Source organism: Salarias fasciatus, chromosome 19 (assembly GCF_902148845.1).
Source record: "Salarias fasciatus chromosome 19, fSalaFa1.1, whole genome shotgun sequence".
Lineage (NCBI taxonomy): Eukaryota > Metazoa > Chordata > Actinopteri > Blenniiformes > Blenniidae > Salarias > Salarias fasciatus.
Window position 1 is genome coordinate 5,943,420 of NC_043763.1, and position 18,848 is coordinate 5,962,267.

The following is an 18,848-nucleotide window of genomic DNA, read 5'->3' on the forward strand; positions in this document are numbered from 1 at the left end:
CAATGAAAGAGGGAGGGCAGGAGACAGAGGGACACGGGGGTGGGGGTGAAGCAGGGGGGTTTCTGTGGCTTCGAGTCAAGGCTGCAACAGCTCCCAGACAAGCTCGTCTTTCCTGGAAGAACACAGCGCAACTCAGCACGAAGGAGAGTAACGCGATGTACTAATTCCTCTCAGGTCATCTTGAACACATCTCTGTCGACTGTCGGAGCTTCCTGTCTGAGCGCCGCCGCAACAGAGCTGAGCTCCAGCCTCCTTTAAAGAGGAAAGGGAAGCACAGGTGTGCATTTTGCTTTACTTCAAGGGGTTTCCAGCTCGATTCGGCCAATCAGCAGCAGGGATGACATGTGGAAACAAAACTCCGCCGTGCAGAGTCTGGACGCCACATTACAATCCGTTAACAGGGAGTTCGATGTTCAGATTTTTGACCTCTTTCCCTCTGTGATCCCTCGTGTTAGGGCGGACCAGAAACACCCATGTGATGCTACGCAGCTGCGCTCGCTAACAAAGTTAGCGTCTGAGTTTGATGGATAACCCACTGACAATTCTGGACATATTTTATAAAAATTATTATTATACCATAAATCTACCAAACCGATACAGTTTAAGGGTTTGATGCAACCGCTTGCAATCGAATGTACAACCTGCCAGTAACTCCCCCTAATGTATTGTCACACACAGTTTCTGCCTTGTTTGCTTTATCACTATTCCACAAACACAAACTTGTTCTGCTATATCTGATATATCCCACCTGCCAGCCAGAGATGGAAAGAGTATCTTGTTTGACTGTTTTCAGGGCGACTTTTTGACTTTCACTCCCTACATTTGAAGAAAAGCGAGGGAAAGCCGGCCTTGAGGAGAAAGGCGCCGGGTTCAGCGAGCGTTCAGTTTGACTTACAGAGAAAAACTGCAGCAGTGACATGAACCAACTTCCTGTGTCCCACCGATATGAGAAGACACAGAGGGGAAATTTCGAGGTGTTTAACCTTTTATCGGACGGCGGACCATATTTGGCGACTCCCACGCTTCTTGTTTCTTTGCGAAGCCACAGTGATGAGTTCATGACACTTCCAGGATACGGGAGGGAGCGACGCTTCACACTGACGTGGCAGCTCATGGGAAATTTCTTGAACAATCAACACCCGAGACGCAAATGTTGAATATCGAAGCGTGTCCTATGAGGGGTTAATGCAGGGCGTCTGAAGATGTGGGAGCATGAGCTCACGTCACACCCAGCCTCTCCTGCAGCATGTTTTCTCTCACACCAAGTGGTAATTTATGGTCGAATGCAGGATTTCCTAATATTTTCACATGATAAGATGATATTGTTAACGGCTGTTGGGACCCAGAGGCAATAAACACCAAACGCTTCTCATGCTGGTTGGAGGTTTTACTGTAAATCTAGCGAGTCTTCATTCATAGTCTGCAACTGAGGCTTAATTAAAGGGATTGCTTCTCAAGAATGATAATGAGAAGGCATTCTGGGAAAAATTGAATGGTCATCACAATCATTTCTTCTTTCTTCAAAACAACAGAAAAGGTTTTCGATCTCTTGGTTGAAAATAAATCAGATTTTTGTCAGTTAGCTTGAAGGTTAAAATTCAAAACTTTGCTGTGTAAACACAAAAACCTTCTTAAATGAAAAAGCACATATGTCTGTTATGTTGGCACTGATTTTTGAATAACTCACAACACACAGACATTTCTGTGAATTTTAATGTGATATCAAACAAATATTTGCACCAGGACTCAATCATGTGGACGTCCCAGCGTCCTGAAGTGACCCTGCCGGCTTGAATACTGCGATGAGATAAGGAAAATGAGATTTAGGTGGAATGCGGTGAGGTTTAAACAGAACGGAGGAGTGCCGAAGACAAACCAGACTTTGTCCTTGAAGCAGTTAGAGGTGGGTTGACGCAGTGAGAGTGTGCACGAAGAAAAAAAAAACCCACCAAAGATAAGAGAAGTCTGGATTATATGTTAAGCCTCATTACTCAACCTCCCACTCAGTTTAATCAAGTGAGAGATGGACACACACACACACACACACACACACACACACACAATGAGAAATAAAGGGCATATAGGAGTGTGTGTGATCATGTGTGTGTTTATGTGCGGCGGTGTGGGTGTCCATGCCTCCACCGTGACCTTCTGCCTCAGATGAAACTTGTAATAAAGCAGCAAATTAGGAATTAGATGAGTGTGAGTGAGCGACTGGTCTGGGAACACAGCAATCATCTCGACCGCACTGCAGTGAAGAATGTGACTCTCTGCCCTCGGCTTCATCTATCATCTTGTAAAACTACAACAGCCTCTGTGTGCGAGTGCGCACGTATATGTGCACGTCCAAGAATTTCCGCTGAGTTCCTCACGATAGCCGCCTGGGTTTTATGCACCCCAAAAACCCAGAGATCGTGTTAAATGGTCGGATTCCGGACGCTTCCTCTTGACGGACTCAGACCCGGGATGGTAATTTTCTTGTTATCTGTCACAACAAGACAATAAAATCAAACTGCCAGATTTTAATTTGTTCCCATCCAGCTCTGTATTATGCAATCGTTGTGTTGATAGCTTGTTTTTTGCATTATTTTAATGATATGACAAGCCCTTGTTTTGAAATACCTGTACGCCCCATTGCTGACGATCCAAGGTACTGGGTGGAAAAATTGCATGAATTCCTTGATTTGTTAGTAGCATGCCATATGCAGGATCTTAGTAAATCAGCTGACAGTGGTAAGACGAGTAGTAGTCATCAGTAAAGCTGGAAACCTGACCCCAGTGACATTCTGTGTCGAAGCACCTGCTTCCAAATGTTTCATTCAGGTGTTAGAAGTCATTTCAGTCTACAGTGGAGAGCTTCCTGTGCAGTGATGAGCAGCCGCCAGGACGGCCATTGCACCGTGTTCTTCTTCTTGTTTTTGTTGTTCTGGATTAAACCAAGTCAAGCTGTCCCTCCACTCCTGCCAGGCTTATTGTCATCACTGTTTTTCTAAGAGAAACCATCTCCTGTGCGGCAGGCAGCGCCGCAGCGATACACTGAGCAGATTATCTCTGCCGGACTCATTCATAAACAACAACCACATGCTTCCACGTATAATAAAAAACATGACAATAACCGCAGGCCTGAAGAGAATCACGATTTGACTCAGTCTTGGCGGTATGCGTCCATGCTGTCACTTCCTTCTGTTCACTTTCCCCTCTTCTTTGACTTTTGATTCCGATTGTCCAAACCTGCTACTTTCCCCAGAAAACATGGTGGACAACATCGCTTTTAGCAATAACCCCCGAGTAACTGAATCCCAAGTTTAAACTATTTAAAACAACACAGTATTCTAGTTTTGTGTCTCACTCACTTCTTGTATTAGTTTTTAGTTTTACAAAATGCTGTGACATGAAAACATCCACCAAAATAAGTTCACTGCTATTCCAAGACAAGCAGTTCAGCCCCGATGAAAAAACACAGTCGGTAAAGTAATCCAACTAGTTCCAGAAAGAAAGAATTGACTCAGTGGACCTCGGATCAGCACGTCAGGAACCGAGGCTGTGCTTTCAAAAAGTTCAAAACAAGATTTAAATAATTACGTTGTTGGGAAATTAAATGATGCATGGCCATTTGCTAATAAATTCCAAAGGATTTGGGTTTCAAACAGCTGTTCCTGGAACTCTCTGGATAAACTGAGATCTGCACAACTCACATTCAACAGAATGAATAATTGATCTTTCTTTTTAGAGTTGACAGGCTGTGTGATGAAGACTTGATAATTAGTCCGAATGATGCTGCTTGCTGCAGTCAAACTATTGAAACAGACTAAACGTTTAATCATTCCCCTGTAATGTGCAAGGGTCACGGCGGCACACTGCACACACATGGCCTCATCTCCACTCCGCTCCCGGTGGGGTCATGCTGGGTCAATGGCAGCATGACAAATGCAGGTTTTAAATACTTATTGCAAAAGTGCTTTCTGATTTCTTCAGCGTTGAGCAGGCGTGTTTCTAGACTCTCACCTTCATGACGGGCCTGACGATGACGCTGTTTTGTGAGCAGTAATGTAGCTTTCTTCCTCTGCTGCTTTGTTGATCTCTGTGGCATGAGTCTTATTACCGTTTGCCCTTTAGTTTTTGGTCTGTGTTGCATTATGGCCTCAACTCGTGCTTATTTTTGAACCGCTAATGCGTTGCAACTACTGCGGATACAGGCTAGCTGCAGGCCATGACTGCTTGAAGCGAAAGTTTGCTCATGCGGACAATCATATTTCTGTGATTTATGAATTTACTGTTGAAAAAAGCATGTTGGGTTAAACGTTTGCACCCCCACCGCAGGGTTCTGCCCCCGCTGGCACAAAGTCAGGGTTTAAATAGATGCGACGAGAGAAAAGACACAGTGTGTAAGGAAACGCCATCCCAGATATCTGACGACATTACTCTTAATCACCGAGAGAAAGTCTCCCTAAACAAAGCTCCGCTCCAGCAGGCTGAACCGCCGAAACCACATCCTGGAGTTTCTCAACCCAACGTTAACCTGGTGACAGCGCTCCAAATGTTTCACAGCGGTAGGAACACGGCTCCGACGCCGTTGTGTAATTCCCGAAGCCGGCGGAATCATCCATCAGCGACAACGTGGGACGCAAGGTGAGGTGAGGTGAAACGGGAGGCGGCGGGGGGGGAGCGAGCAGAGGGCCGCGCCGAGGCTGCAGTATCTCTGCGGTGAGGAGACGCTTTATATGAGCCGCAGGGTGTAATCTGGAAACCGGCGGAGGGAAGGAGGTCAGTGATGTATCTCCTCGCCGATGAGACTGCACAGGCGAGCGCCGGACACAGACAAGCATAAACTCACAAGTACGAGAGTCTGACGGAGGAATACGCCGCTTCACAAAACAGCGATTCGTCACAATTAAGCGCATGTAAACCTATATGGTGTGTAACCCCAACACCCCATCCATCACGGAGCTGCCAGTTGCCTGCACTCTCCCACAGTTTAAATCTCTCCGCTGAATAATGGAAGATCACTCCAGCATACACCTACAGTAAATCACGGGGAAACGCGCCGCGCCGGCTGTACAGGTCATTTCCATGCGTTTCCCACTCGGTGATTTAGAGCGATAGCTTTAGCAGCGCAGCCGCTCGCTCCCACGCATATTCGCAGCAACTAAATCTGCCATTCATCACAGGGAGCCTGCGATTGCGTGTGGGATGTCCGGCACACCTGGAAACAGACGTATTTAAGGATGGTTGTCTGGAGAGCAGATAGCACATGTTGAATAGGCAAAAACTTGAATGGATTTTTTTTTTTTTTTGGGGGGGTGGGGGTTTCTTTTGTTCTCTCTTGAGTGTTCTGTGCGTGTTAGTGTGACCATCACCAGCCCTCCCTGGATACTAGTCTGTCAAATTTTATGAGGTGATGTCTCCCATTGTCAGCCGGAGAGGGAAGTGCTGCACCGCAGCGGCTGGAAGCGACAGACGGGGCTCGGAAAGAAGAGACGGGGGAAGCAGGAACGAGCAGTTTCATGTCGACTGAATGGTCATGTAGTAATGAAGACCAACCTGTGTTCATTCATCCACCTTCTGGAGCCAAACTAGAGGAGATGTTCACACACACACACAGTCGCACAGTCCGACTTCACGGAGCTCAACTCACGCTCTGATTTACTGTGCGTGATGAATTGCACGCTCACGCAATTTGACTGTGCTTCCAGCTGCTTGCACGGACCTTGGAGGTGATCAATGAAGGAGAGTGACTTCATGTGCAAGCAGGAGTATTTGACTGAGGGTTTTGCGTGCATTACACCCTGTTTACACAAAAAAACAATCTGCTGGAACCGGTGTTGTTTGTTGTTGGAGTTCTCCATGGAGGGACTGGAGGGAGCGCGGAGCTCCCACAAGCACAACATGAAATGTGATATCGTGGATGTTGGAAGTGTTGGCGAGCAAATAAATGTGAATTTTGGGAAAGGAAAAAAAAAAAAACCACAATACGGGAGATGGTGTGTCAAAAAATCCAAGCTGTGGAGAAAATAAGAGCAGCAGTGTGTGTGTGTCGTGTGTGTCAGTGCAATAAGGTTTTTTATGCTCAGATCCTCAGTAGATCAGGCCTGCAGTGGGCTAAAACCTCACTAATTAGTTTCTCTGAAATTGAAATCCATTAATTCATGCATTCATCTCCTAGACATATTTTCATTTCAGGGGCCACATGAGTATGTCTGACCAGTAAAATCGGGCCATGATAGCCTTTAGATTTAAATGTAAAAGTTTTTTCTGTTGTGGCACAGGGTGTATGTGTTGAAGATGTCTATATTTTCCCGAAACCAAACAATTACTAATTGAAATGTCCACAATATAAACAGAAAGCCAATTTTATCGACACTTTCTGATGCAAAATGCAGTGAAATATATACATAAAAAAAAACCTGATACAACTGCTGCATTATGCATGTTTTTACAAACTACAAACTCCCCCTGACAGCACGTCTAGTTTGATCGCAGTGAAGTAGCATTTCCAATATCATCTGTGTTGAGTTGTGTTTGCTACTCTTAAGAAATTCCGTCCTGTGGGCCTTATGTTTGACACCCCTGCTCTATACTGAGTACAAACTGCTCAAAGGAACGATAGAGAGACAAATTTTTGGATGATTTTATTCACCAATCAACCTCAAATGCATGTTTTGCACTGTGCTGGGAACCATGGGACTTTTAGAACAGCTGTCAACATTAAACACTGGATTCTGCTCAGATGAACCTTAATAAAGCATTAGCACTGCATTGTATTTTTCAGGCTATTATTATTTCTGACTTTGAATTTATTTCTTTTTAATGTTGTGAATGCTTCTGCTCAGTGTTTCTCCAACAAGCAGTCGCACGTCTGCTGCTGGGGTGAAATCCAGAGCCTCATCAAAGGCCCGGCCTCTTCCTGCGGACCCGCCGGGGATGCGCCGGCTGTCACCACAGGTCACGGGAGAGGTGACCTCAGACTGCGGTAACCAGCAGCAGATGAGCCGGCGCGGGACGACACACCGGGTGGATGTGGTAGGACCACACCGGCAGAGCCGAGTCTTTATTTTTAAAAGCAGGGGGGTCCGCGCTTTGTTTTTTGAGGCCTCGATGACAGCCCCGCCGCCTTCCTGTTTGCTTTAAGTCCCGGGTTTACAAGGACAGATAAAACATGAGTGAAGACACATTCCAGAAGAGGACCTGGGCCTTTCTTCTCTCCACTAATCATTTGGATCAGTGGTTGTCAAAGGCTGCGGCGGGATTTCCCTGTGGTGGGGAGCGGTAAAAAAAAAAAAAAAAGCATTTTATTGTTTTGAAGTGAATTGCTTGTTGTTTGGGTCATGTGATGCTTTAACCTGAGCGGTTTGAAATGAAAGGCCTTTTCTTTACAACCCGGAGCAGTGACCGACTGGCAGCCGGATCGGAGCCATTGACTCTGTGATGACAAGCTTCAGCCCCTCTTGTAAATAATATACAGACAAATTAAGACTCTAAAATCTGTTTCAGAGCAAAAGCTGTAACGTGTAAAGACTTTTTATTGCCCATTGCAACGGGGTATCTCATAATTAAACTGGCATAACTGGAGCCACTCATCTGAGTACTGAAGCCAAGAGTACACGCTATTCAAAGTCTTATTGTGTAATTTCACATCAGGTAGCAAACATGTAGGATTAAAGTTTGTGAAGAGAAGTAGAGGCTGTGCTGTATTCAGGCAGGCAACACAGAGAAAATGATAGTGATCCCTCAAACCGCTGTAGGTGACAATCATCTGAGAAAAGCTCACCAACCTGTGCTCCTCTGGATGATTACAGGCTGTGAGTAACGTCACCAGCACAAACAACACCGTCATGGCAGTAAAAAACACTGAAATCTCCAGATTTATCATGATGAAAAGAAAAATATAGAAAGATAAAGGAAAAAAAAAAGAGATTTTATTTCAAACATTTAATTCTTATTGGTATTATTTTCAGCTCAACAGTGATTGAAAGCAGTTGGACTCATGTCTGCCGAATGTGACAGGTGAATACTGATAAAGCTTGAAATGTGTTTTTCCACTGAGCAGCACAAAGACGAACTGAATGTCCGGCGGACACCTCTGGCATCCACAGGACATTACAACCATATTGCCGATTTTATCAATATCCTCACCATTGTGGTTCGCCTTCAGCCTGTCTTTCATTTCCCCTTCTGCCACAAGACTGATCCGAAATCGTTATTACTGCACCGGGGAGGAAATGACTGTATCTCTGGGAGAGGCAAAGCTCCAGACGCTGCAGCTTTAATATATGCACTGCTCCTCTATTAGACATATGAATCAATTCAAATACGTGCAAAGCTTCATATGTGCAGGGTGAGAATTGTTGGGGGAATTAAAGCTCCGAGAGAAAAAAAACACAATCCTGACCAAATGTCTTCTGAAATACAAGTAAATCAGGATCACCACCTCTCATTTAGAGGCTGCCTGGCAGGGCTGTGGCTCAGTAGACTCAGTGTGAGTGGCCCAATTGCATTTCTCTCTTTATGTCAAAGTGTGACATGATTGGCGACCATCAATGTTGCTACATGAATAAGTTAATCCCCTTCTTGTACTTACTTCTGTTCAAAAGTACATTAATAGCAACCCAAAGTGCTCCTCTTATTTCCTTTTTTGGAATATACTGTACACCAAATTAGTCTTGAAACCCACTTGAGCTGCTTAAACACTTTTTCATTAATCATATTACATTATTAGCTTCTGTTTTGATCTAAAAAGAGCAAAAATAATTGTATTTAGCCTGAAATTTTACAAGTAAAAGTCAGAGACATCTTTAAATAAGGCTTTTGCAGCTAATTAACCTGATTTGAACAAGAGCTTAGAAATATGTATAAATCTAAAATTGCTGTGATGCTGTGATGCACTTCCACCACATGGAGAGAAGGTTGTGGGTTTAAGTCCAGGTTACTCTATTTTAGTGTGAACTTTGTTGGGTTTTACTTATGGCCCAAAAACATTCATGTGCAGTTATTTGTGACCCCAGATTCCCCTTAGATGTGCCCTCTGATGACCTGGTGAGTGTCCAGTGTGTGTTCTGCCTTCACCACTTCACTCAGAAGGATGCAATTTTACAATTTCATAAAAAGTCATGAAAAAAAAACGCAGTGTTGCTTAAATAGATGATTAATCGCGCCTATAAAGTCAATAAAATAATTCCCTCTCGTCCACGCACGTGGACCTTTATTTATCATGTAAACAAAGATGCGGTCGATGCCGGGCACGCGGCGGACAGATGCTGCGGGGCGCGCTGTGATTGGCTCGCCTCGGTGGGTGTTTCCGCATTCCGCGCCGAGCCGCCAGCACGGAGCGCAACTTTGGAGACGAGGACGCGCCGCCAGCACGCCGGAGAGACGGAGACACCTCTTCGGTCCTCCCGGGGGGATCACGGACCCGAGCCCAGGCGCAGGGATGCCTTACATGCTGATCAGCACGCAGATCCGACTGGTGTGTATCCGGGGGAGGCGCGCGCTCCGGCCGCGCGCTCACGCGAGGGGGGTTTATTTATATAGGCGCACCACATTAAGCATATAACTAATCAATCAGGGTTGTCTCTAGAAAATTATAACTGTGCAGTGACCTGTAATGTTCTGCATGCTGGATAGAATAACAAACAGGATCGGAGCGAGCGGCGTGTGTGTTTTTTTTTCCCCTCCCCTACTTTTTCTCTGTCACTAAATGAAAAACACATGTTGCCCAGTTTTCAGCCCCCTTGTTGCGCATGTTCATTCTCTGCAGCCTAATTCTATAACCCCTGAGTATTGGATCATCTATTTTTAGTCCGTGCAGATATGAGAGACTATGATCCGCACCTGCCAGGCGGCTGCAGGTGCAGCAGGAGATCTGCAGCCGGAGCCTCCAACAAACAGCAGGGAGGAGGGGAAATCATTTCTCACTAACTGTACTGTTAATGTGCATTGCTGTCTTTCAGGAAAATGGCCCAACAAATGTGGGGGATGAATTCTCTGATCCAGCAGTCATGAATTACCTGGGAGCGAGGAAAACAACCATGCTGGGAAACAATTTGTAAGTACTGGACCCATAGATGGACTTGCTGACATGAAGGAAGTGTTGCAGAAAGCAGCTTCAGGGACTGCATGTAAATTATAGTTTAGTTTGCATGCATAAACTGCATCATTAATTAAAGCTTTCAGTTGAGTAGTTTCGGTGTCAGTACCTTTTTCCGTCTTGTGAAGGACATATAACTACAGAGGTAGACGTTCTCCTCCATCATCTGGCAAACAGAGGATTCCTGAATTGTACTTGTAAATGTAGTTGTACGTGTGCGGGATCTGCTCCCAGGTGTACCGTAAATATGCTGACGCCGAGGCCACATCTCCATATTTTGGTACTTAGCACCGGTGTTTCTTTCATTCTGGCAGTTAACGTGTGCATATTGATGACAGAGCCGGGACGGAGTCACGTGTAGAGGAAGGGGAGGCTGCTGCTCTGCAGATTTAGAATAAACCGTTCAAAGTGATGGAATACAGATCAGGGGAGTGTTGTCATTGGCAATCTGATTCAAATGCTGCTGGGAAATGAACCAAGGTGTGGAAGGAAGTGAACAAGCACCAGAACAATTAACAGCGTTCTCCTCTGCGAGCGAAGTTTACCGAAAAGGGAGAGATCCCACATCTGTGCAAAACAAAAAAATCACTTTGTGTTTATGCTCATTTCAGCTCCGAGTACCATGTGGACGACCCGCCCCGCCTGGTCCTGGACAAGCTGGAGAAGCTGGGCTTCCGCGTGCTGTCGATGACGGGCGTGGGTCAGACGCTGGTGTGGTGCCTCCACAAGGAAACCGAGTGACGGCGCACAAAACGGACTGCTGGCCGTGTTACAAGACGCGACAAGTTTGAATGAATGAAGCCGAATACCTCCGTCGCCCATTTAAACATATTTTTGATTCACATTTCCCTGATATACATTCCACTACAAATCAGTCGTTTTGTCAAGTTTAAATATTCAGATTATCCCTCACACGAGGCTTCAGATTACCACACCACATTCCTGAGAGAGTAAAAAGATATTCCTGGTTTTTAGAAACCCCCTCACCAATAATCCTGTATTTTACTTCTGGTAGCTGGACGTCTCTCTGTATCAGCAGATAAACAGTCAGGTCAATTAATATTTTGAGATTGACGCAGTTGTCATTATCTCGACTCTGTCTTATGGATTTGTAACAAAACAATCAAACACGGGGATTAAGTGCAGATTTTCAGCTTTAACTGGGACGTAAGCCTGTTACTGTCTTCTCCTCCTGCTTGCTTTCAGACATGAGTTTGAGTCCTTTAAGAGGTGATGGACCTGCTGACCTCATGCATGTGTTGAATTTACACCCACGAACGAGTTAAACTGGAGACTAAAACTTCCTCTGTGTGTGTGTGCATGTGTGTGTGATAGACTGCCAGCCTGTACGCTGCTTTTACATACTCAACCTTGAACGCAGTATAGAAGAAGGATGCATGTAATTCTTACACCCTTCACCTGTTTATGTGTCAGTACCGTTATTTTGCTTCAAACAAACGCATAATTTCATTATACAGAGTCGAAATGCTGAACACTGTGCCAGTGCCTGAATATTTATGGCCATGACTGAATTAAATACGGTCTGTGACAGTCTCAGCCACATCTTTTGTCAGTACAAATCCTGCCATAAATTTTTGTACTTTCATATTGTGTAGAGATTTTTTTTTTTTGTGGAGAGTTGAATGATGTAATCTTATTGTGTCATTGTCAATAAAACAAACCAGATAAAACTGATCACACGCACACAGCCATCTGTTGAAAAGCCCCCCCCCCCCTCCAAAACATGAGATTTACAGCGTAATAAACAAGGCTGCGGTGGAGCGTCCTCGGAGCCGGACGGCACCTTTCGGGGATGCTGCACGCTCCGGGATGACGCACTCGCGCTGCGGGAGCGCCAGGAAGCGCTGGGTGGTTTTCGGGATAGCCTCGGGTCCGCCAGCGCACGTCTGGGGCCAGCCCGGATCACTGACCCGCAAACTGGAAACTCACAACCAGACTCTCCCCGGGCCTGCTGCCTCACTCAGGACCGTGATCCCACATGAAGATCAGACGGGTTTTCCGTGTTTTCACACACACCTGCGTGACAGTTTCCGTCCAGTGTGAGGAGAACAAGGTGGAAGAAGAGTCCGCTCATGAGAGGGTGCACACGAGAGTTCATCCTCCCATCACGGTTCGCATGCAGCACAAGCCGCTGTGGGCTCAGGGCAGGGTTGGTGGTGAATGTGTTTCCTGTAATTGTATTTCCTCTGTTGTCATTTGGACTGAGTTTGTGTGTTTCTGGGCTTTTTTAGTTTTTTTTTTTTTTTTTTTTTCAACATTACTGGGATATTGAAAAAAGACTACACATAAACAAAACCATGTGACGGGGGGATTTTGCAGGAGGAGAGGAGCAGATGTCTCCCGCCACACCGCTCTGCTCCACAGCTGGACATTGAGTAACCCAGCCTCACGGCCAGGCGCTGCAGAAGTGGCAGGGAGATGGATGAGCGGCCTGGATGCTGCGGAGCCGCCATGCGGGGGAAAAACACGATGCACGGATGTTCCAACGGGCTGAGGAGCTCGTGGCAAAACTCACGGTGACCGCAGCAGTCTGGCGCTCAGAGATTCGAGTTAATGTGGGTCACAGAGCGGCAGCGTGTCACTTCAGAGAACATCAACAAGCAACACAGAGTCAACAGAATCTTCCAGATAGCGGTTACATAAGACTGTTGTGAAACAGCTTAGAACAACAACAGCTTAAAAACTCCTGAGGTAAGCTTCAGGAGATAGAAGACAGATTTGCAAAGTGGCGTGTTCTTCGCTTCATGTTTTGGGACATGCACTGCAGGAGCAACAGCAAACAACGTTTTCTGCAACTGCTTTTGCTTGCTGGAATAATAAATGTATGCTAACAGACAAGTTTCCATTTCTATAATTTGGATATTATGGTGGGAAAAAAAAGGAGTGTAGAGAAACAGGATGAGTAAATGAAGAAAAGGGATTTTATCCAGAGGGTTTTAAGAAGTATAATTAGTTTAATATTTCTAAACTAGATCTTAACAACCATCTAGATTACACACAGCAAAATAGGACACACAGACCAGAAAGCTGTGTATACATACCCCCATTCTCCCTCTGCAACTTGCATCCTGTTAACATAGATCAGGGGTGCCAAACATAAGACCCGTGAGCCAAAACCGGCCGACGAAACCACCAAATACATAGTTAGAATTAAGAAAAGAACGAAAGAAAGAAGCACTGGCACTCAAGCTGAGACATTGGTGTTGCTGACATAAAGCAATAGAACTCGCACTGGCTTCAGCTTGTAAAAGCATTTGTAATGCAACAGCTATAGGAGAAGTTTTTGAAAAATTTCTCTGTATTTAAAAGGTATTATTGTGTGAATGCTGAGGCACTCACACCCTTAGATTCCTTTTCTTTATTTTTCTGCCTTCTTCCCTCATTTTAGTCACGCTTCTCCTCCTACGAATTTAGTCCAATTTGAACAGTTTGAATATTAAAATGTGCAGCTTTTTAAGGACTTTCCTATGTTTTAGCTTTTTAATATATATATATTTTTAACTTTTTCGAAATATTTCAACTTTTGTGCAACGTTTTGCTCCATGTTAATGGATGGAGAAACTTCAAGACTAATTTGGGCTGTTCTATGTTTACTTGTTCTCATTATATTTACCAAATTAATTTTGACCTTAAACACTAAACATAAATTTGACCTTCCTGTCATTAATGATATAACAGATTTATTCTGAAAATGTCAAGCTGAGGACATGCAGTGGCGTCCTGTAACCTGCCCCAGATGTTCTCTGCATTCAGCTGATAAATGACGTTTAGCTAATATTTTCATAGTGTGTTAAAGTTGTTAGATTATGTTAAAGAAGATATTTATTTCATGAAACATCAAACGTGAGAGGATGCTTAACTGGCTAAACCAGTTTAAAAGTTATCAAAGGTTGAGCACAGTAAACTCTGCGCCAAAAAAGTTACAACTTACTGCCGACCAAGCCTGAAAAAGAAACTGTGGCAGTTTCTCTGTCTAAATATTGAGTTATGAAAGACTTTGTTTACAACCTCATTCTTCAGTAGTTTGAATTATTGTTGAACTCCTCTTTAAAGGTTTGGCTTCACGGTTCACAACAGAGTGAATTCCTGGTATATGGAGTTATTTCTGGTGGTCTCCCTTTCAGCTTTCTTCTGCCCGGCAGTTCTGGACCAGCTGGTGGAGGTTGGAGGACTGTTGGTTTGGTCCTCAATGTCTGGTTTGACCCTCGTTTTTTGTTTCTGACAGTTCTCCTTCTCTCCTGCATCTATCTGCTCCTCGCTCTCTCCCTGATAAGATAAGATATACAGTACTTTCACTGTCCCTATTGAGACATTTTTTTTTGGACTCCATTCAGCTGCAGTTTACAGGTATGGAAACAGTAGAAGAAGAAGACGAACCTGCTCTCCTCTTCAGCATCCCAGGACCGTTTGCGAATCTCATGACTCCTCACTACACTCTTGATTCTCCCTGATAAGATATTCTTTCATCTTTTTTTCTGGACTCCGTCCAGCTGCAGTTTACAGGTATGGAAACAGTAGAAGAAGACGAACCTGATCTTCTCTTTCTGCTGTTCATCCAGAGCTTTACATGTTCTGTGCAACTCAGCCTCCTTCAGTGTTTTTATCGATGTCTCTGCCTTTGACTTTCCGTCTTCCTTTTGCTCATTTAGAGTTTTATTCAGGCTGCCGATGGTCACCACTGACTGCTGGCTTTGGCGGAGGGCCTTGTTCTCAGCTTTGAAACCTTTCACACCCGCTGATCGGAGTCTGCCAACATTTTTTCTGCAGGAACTTCATGTGGCTGACCTTCTTGGTACATTTTGCCTGAAGGTCTTTACACTCAGCTTCTCTGAGGCTGCTGAGCTCCTCCTCATTCTGCTGGAGCTTGGAGGCCATAAGGTCTTTTTCAGCCTCCACAGCTCTCAGCTGACTCTCCTTTTCTTGCTCTTTCCTGAAGCTATTGGAGCGCTGCTCCAGGTCACAGTATTCAGCGTTCTGCTGCAGGCAGAGGTTGCGGTAATAACTGAGAGCTTTCCTCAGGGAGACAATCCAGGAGGAGTCACTCTCAGAGAAGTGCACTAGTGTGGGCTGAATGAATTGATGACACTGGTTAACGTGTTGCTCCAACAAGCGCTCATTTAATTCTGACAATCACACCATTTAACATGATCAAAACAGTGCAATCAAATTTCGTATTTGCATTAATATCAAAACAGATCAGCACAAGTATAACATACTCATAACCAAACTCAACAACGTGGCACGGCTACACGCTGTTAGTTAACGGAAGCCACAAAATGCTCATTGACAATGAACCTGAAGATAAACATTCTACCAGTTACCTGGGACTGTTATCCAACATCACCATCTGCTATGATACATTTAAAACAATGTAAAGGAAGTAACTTAACAAACTTAACCTTTAAAATGGCAGATAACACATGTAAAGCTGACTTCCGTGAGCTTTAAACATATTTGAAAGTCATCACAGCTTTACCAACTGATTCCCAAAGATCTTACACTCTCACAAAACAAAGCTGGTGACGGATAATGTCAATGTTACCTGTGGACTGAAGTACAGTTTGAACAGTTTTTACGTTGTTTACAGAATGAAATACAACATTATACTTACCCAGAAAGCTTTTCTGATCCAAACTGTGCTTCGGCAGAAATTTAGATCCAAAATCAAGCGGTGCACATCCGAATGCGTCTAGCGGACGGGGCATCGGTAACGCCTCTCCTAAAACAGCTTTAATCGTCCAAAAACTCATTAGTTTCCAATATTTCATCATGGTCCGCTCACGCCTCTCCTCCACGGCAGACCGGTGTCGAGATTGTCAGATATGGTTAGATATATGTTCAATTTGAATGTCCTACTTGGCGCAGTTAAGAAGTGAACGCGTATCTAGACACCTACATCTCGATATCTATATCTATATGTCTAGGCGGTAGTGTGACGTAAGCGGGAGCTACAGAAGCCACAGTGTTGTTGTGTGTGTTTTTTCAAAAATTTTCATAATAGATCATGTGACTTTATGGCTTGGATCATGGCTATGAACCTCCATCCATCCATCTTCTACCGCTTATCTGGGACCGGGTCGCAGGGGCTGCAGGGGCTGCAGTCTAAGTACAGAAGACCACTCTTCCCTGTCCCCAGACACTTCCTCCAGCTCTTTCAGTAGAATCCTGAGGCGTTCCCAGGCCAGCTGAGAGACATAGTCTCTCCAGCGTGTCCCCGGGGTCTCCTCCCGGTGCGACATGCCCGGAACGCCTCCCCAGGGAGGCGTCCAGGAGGCATCCTAAACAGATGCCCGAGCCACCTCAGCTGGCTCCTCTCGATGTGGAGGAGAAGCGGCTCTACCCTGGTGACTGAGCTCCTCACCCTATCTCTACGGAGGAAGCTCATTTCAGTCGCTTGTATCCAGGATCTTGTCCTTTCGGTCATGACCCCAAAGCTCATGACCATAGGTGAGGGTGGAGACGTAGACTGATCGGTAAATCGAGAGCTTCGCTTTTCGGCTCAGCTCCTTCTTCACCACAACGGACCGATACAACGACCGCATCACTGCGGCCACTGCACCGATCCATCTGTCAATCTCACGCTCCATCCGTCCCTCACTTGTGAACAAGACCCCAAGATACTTAAACTCCTCCCCCTGGGCCAGAGTCTCTCCACTGACCTGGAGGGGGCAGACTACCTTTTTATGGTCGAGGACCATGGCCTTGGATTTGAAGGTTCTGATTCTCATCCCTGCCGCTTCACACTCGGCTGCAAACTGCCCCAGTGCATGCTGTAGGTCCAGGTTCGATGGAGCCAACATGACAACATCATGAAGTCCTGTGGTCCCCGAACCGGACCCCCTCCGGCCCCAGTCTGCACCTACAAATTCTGCCCATAAAGATTATGAACAGAACCGGTGACAAAGGGCAGCCCTGCCGGAGTCCAACATGCACCGGGAACAAGTCTGACTGTTCACACGCCAGTCGACTGGCTCCTCTGGGAGCGGTCTGAGGTTGAGTGTCTTGCTCAAACACACTTCGACATGGGGCCAGATGGGAGGATTGAACTTCCAACCTTCCGAAGAACGCCTGATCCACAGTTGTGAAGATCTCAGTGACAGCTGCAGGTGTGATCTGCTCCTGTTGACCCTCTGTGGTTTGTACAGTTCAGAGTCAATGCAGACATCAAACTAGAGACCTTTGAAGTCTTCATGCTTCTGTGTGCTCAACAGCTTCGGGTCAGGGAGATGTTTATTTCCTTTTCCAGCTGGAACCACAGCCATCCCATTTAAATGTAACCCTATCTTAACATCAGGTCAAATCACTTGATGAATACCAACAAATATTTATCCCAAATGTACTATCAGGAAAAAAATAAAAATATATCAGTGACATTCAGTGAGTAGCCAACAAATACACCTCAGTCTGAAGAAAAGCTTTGCATATATGTATTCAAAACAGAGAGAACAATCATCTGAACCAGCAAATCTGTGATGGAGGGTCTCCAGAGTACGTTCACTTTTCATCACATGAGGCCACAGGAATGTTCATGCAGATCTACCTAGTGGTCCGATGGCGGACTGATTATTGGCTCAGCATGAGGAGAGAAATGATTTCCATGTCGTCTCATCACAGAGCCTGCGGTTTGGATCACTGCGGGCTCTCCACTCCTTTCCCACAGTTCCTCATGGTTTTCACAGCACACTTGTTTGGCTACCATGAGGTAATGCGCTGTCAGATATAACCAGATCGTTTGACTGATGCAAATTGCATTATTACACTACTATAACGACTCACTGTGGTGTTTCAGGACCAGTGCCTCGTTTTCAGCGAATCTGGACTGAATGTTGAGAAAATTTGGAAATGCCTTGTGATTATTTCCCTGGAACCGTACCAGAGACCAAACACAAACATTGCTGTAAATAAACAGTATATTTAGGTACTTTCATGAGAATTGTGAAGGTCTTTGTAGATTGTCCACTTTTCTCGTCTGTTTTCACATACTGTTTGTTGGAGTTGAAGGACATGAGTGAGTCTCTCTAAAACTCAATCTCCTGCCAGTTCCTCTTCTGATGGACTTTTTCTTCTTCTTTTAAGCTGCCAGTAAAATCTTGATGGGTTGTTGGTCTTTGTCTTGGATGTTTTCTGAAGCTACATCTCTTAAATACAGTAAAGGTTTTCGATAAATTAGTCCAACATCTTCATCTCTTTCCACATATCAGCCCAGTGTTCTGCGATTAGGGCCAGAAAAACATGTGCAGGGTTATTGAACAGGTGATCTGTTACACCCCATATCTGCACAATATGAAAAAAAAAACTGCTGTATTTGGGAACAAATATTTTGTACGTGTCTGTGTGATACCTTCAGTTTTAAAAATATTTTGACATTTGAGAAACAAACTGGATGGTGTTTAAGGTTTTTCTTTTCACTGTTGCTTTCCTCATGAGAAATTGTTGGATTTCTCAAACTCCTCTGGGGAATTAGGAGCCAAATAAAGGAAATGTATCTGTTGTTATATCATATTGGAACTGACAGGGTTGTGTGAAACCAATTTGTATAAACAGAAACCCAAAATACAACAAAAGTTTTGTATTTTCACTTTAAGAGGCTGTAAATGGAACCTGATACGCTCATCACAGTTAACACCTTATTGCATGAATAAAATTGGTGCAAAAAAGATGATGTACAATCTCAATTTTCAGTGAAGGAAATAACGTCATGGTTTCATTATTAAAAATGTTTATTGTGCTGGCATGTCACGCA

At 44.8% G+C, this 18,848-nt stretch overlaps 1 protein-coding gene across 1 annotated transcript; it reads left to right on the plus strand.

Moving 5' to 3' along the window:
* The first annotated feature begins 9,297 nt into the window (after positions 1-9,297).
* On the plus strand, positions 9,298-11,779 carry gchfr (GTP cyclohydrolase I feedback regulator). Its single transcript, XM_030117029.1, has 3 exons — positions 9,298-9,463; positions 9,948-10,042; positions 10,696-11,779. Exons 1-3 carry the CDS (start codon positions 9,428-9,430, stop codon positions 10,823-10,825), a joined length of 261 nt encoding a protein of 86 aa, XP_029972889.1. The 5' UTR covers positions 9,298-9,427; the 3' UTR covers positions 10,826-11,779.
* Positions 11,780-18,848: the final 7,069 nt, after the last annotated feature.

Bases quoted from the DNA above. Each gene is read 5' to 3' on its own strand.
- gchfr (XM_030117029.1), top strand. From the start codon at position 9,428: ATGCCTTACATGCTGATCAGCACGCAGATCCGACTG. The intron at 9,464-9,947 runs GTGTGTATCCGG...GCTGTCTTTCAG, and splicing joins TCAGCACGCAGATCCGACTG to GAAAATGGCCCAACAAATGT. The intron at 10,043-10,695 runs GTAAGTACTGGA...TGCTCATTTCAG, and splicing joins ACCATGCTGGGAAACAATTT to CTCCGAGTACCATGTGGACG.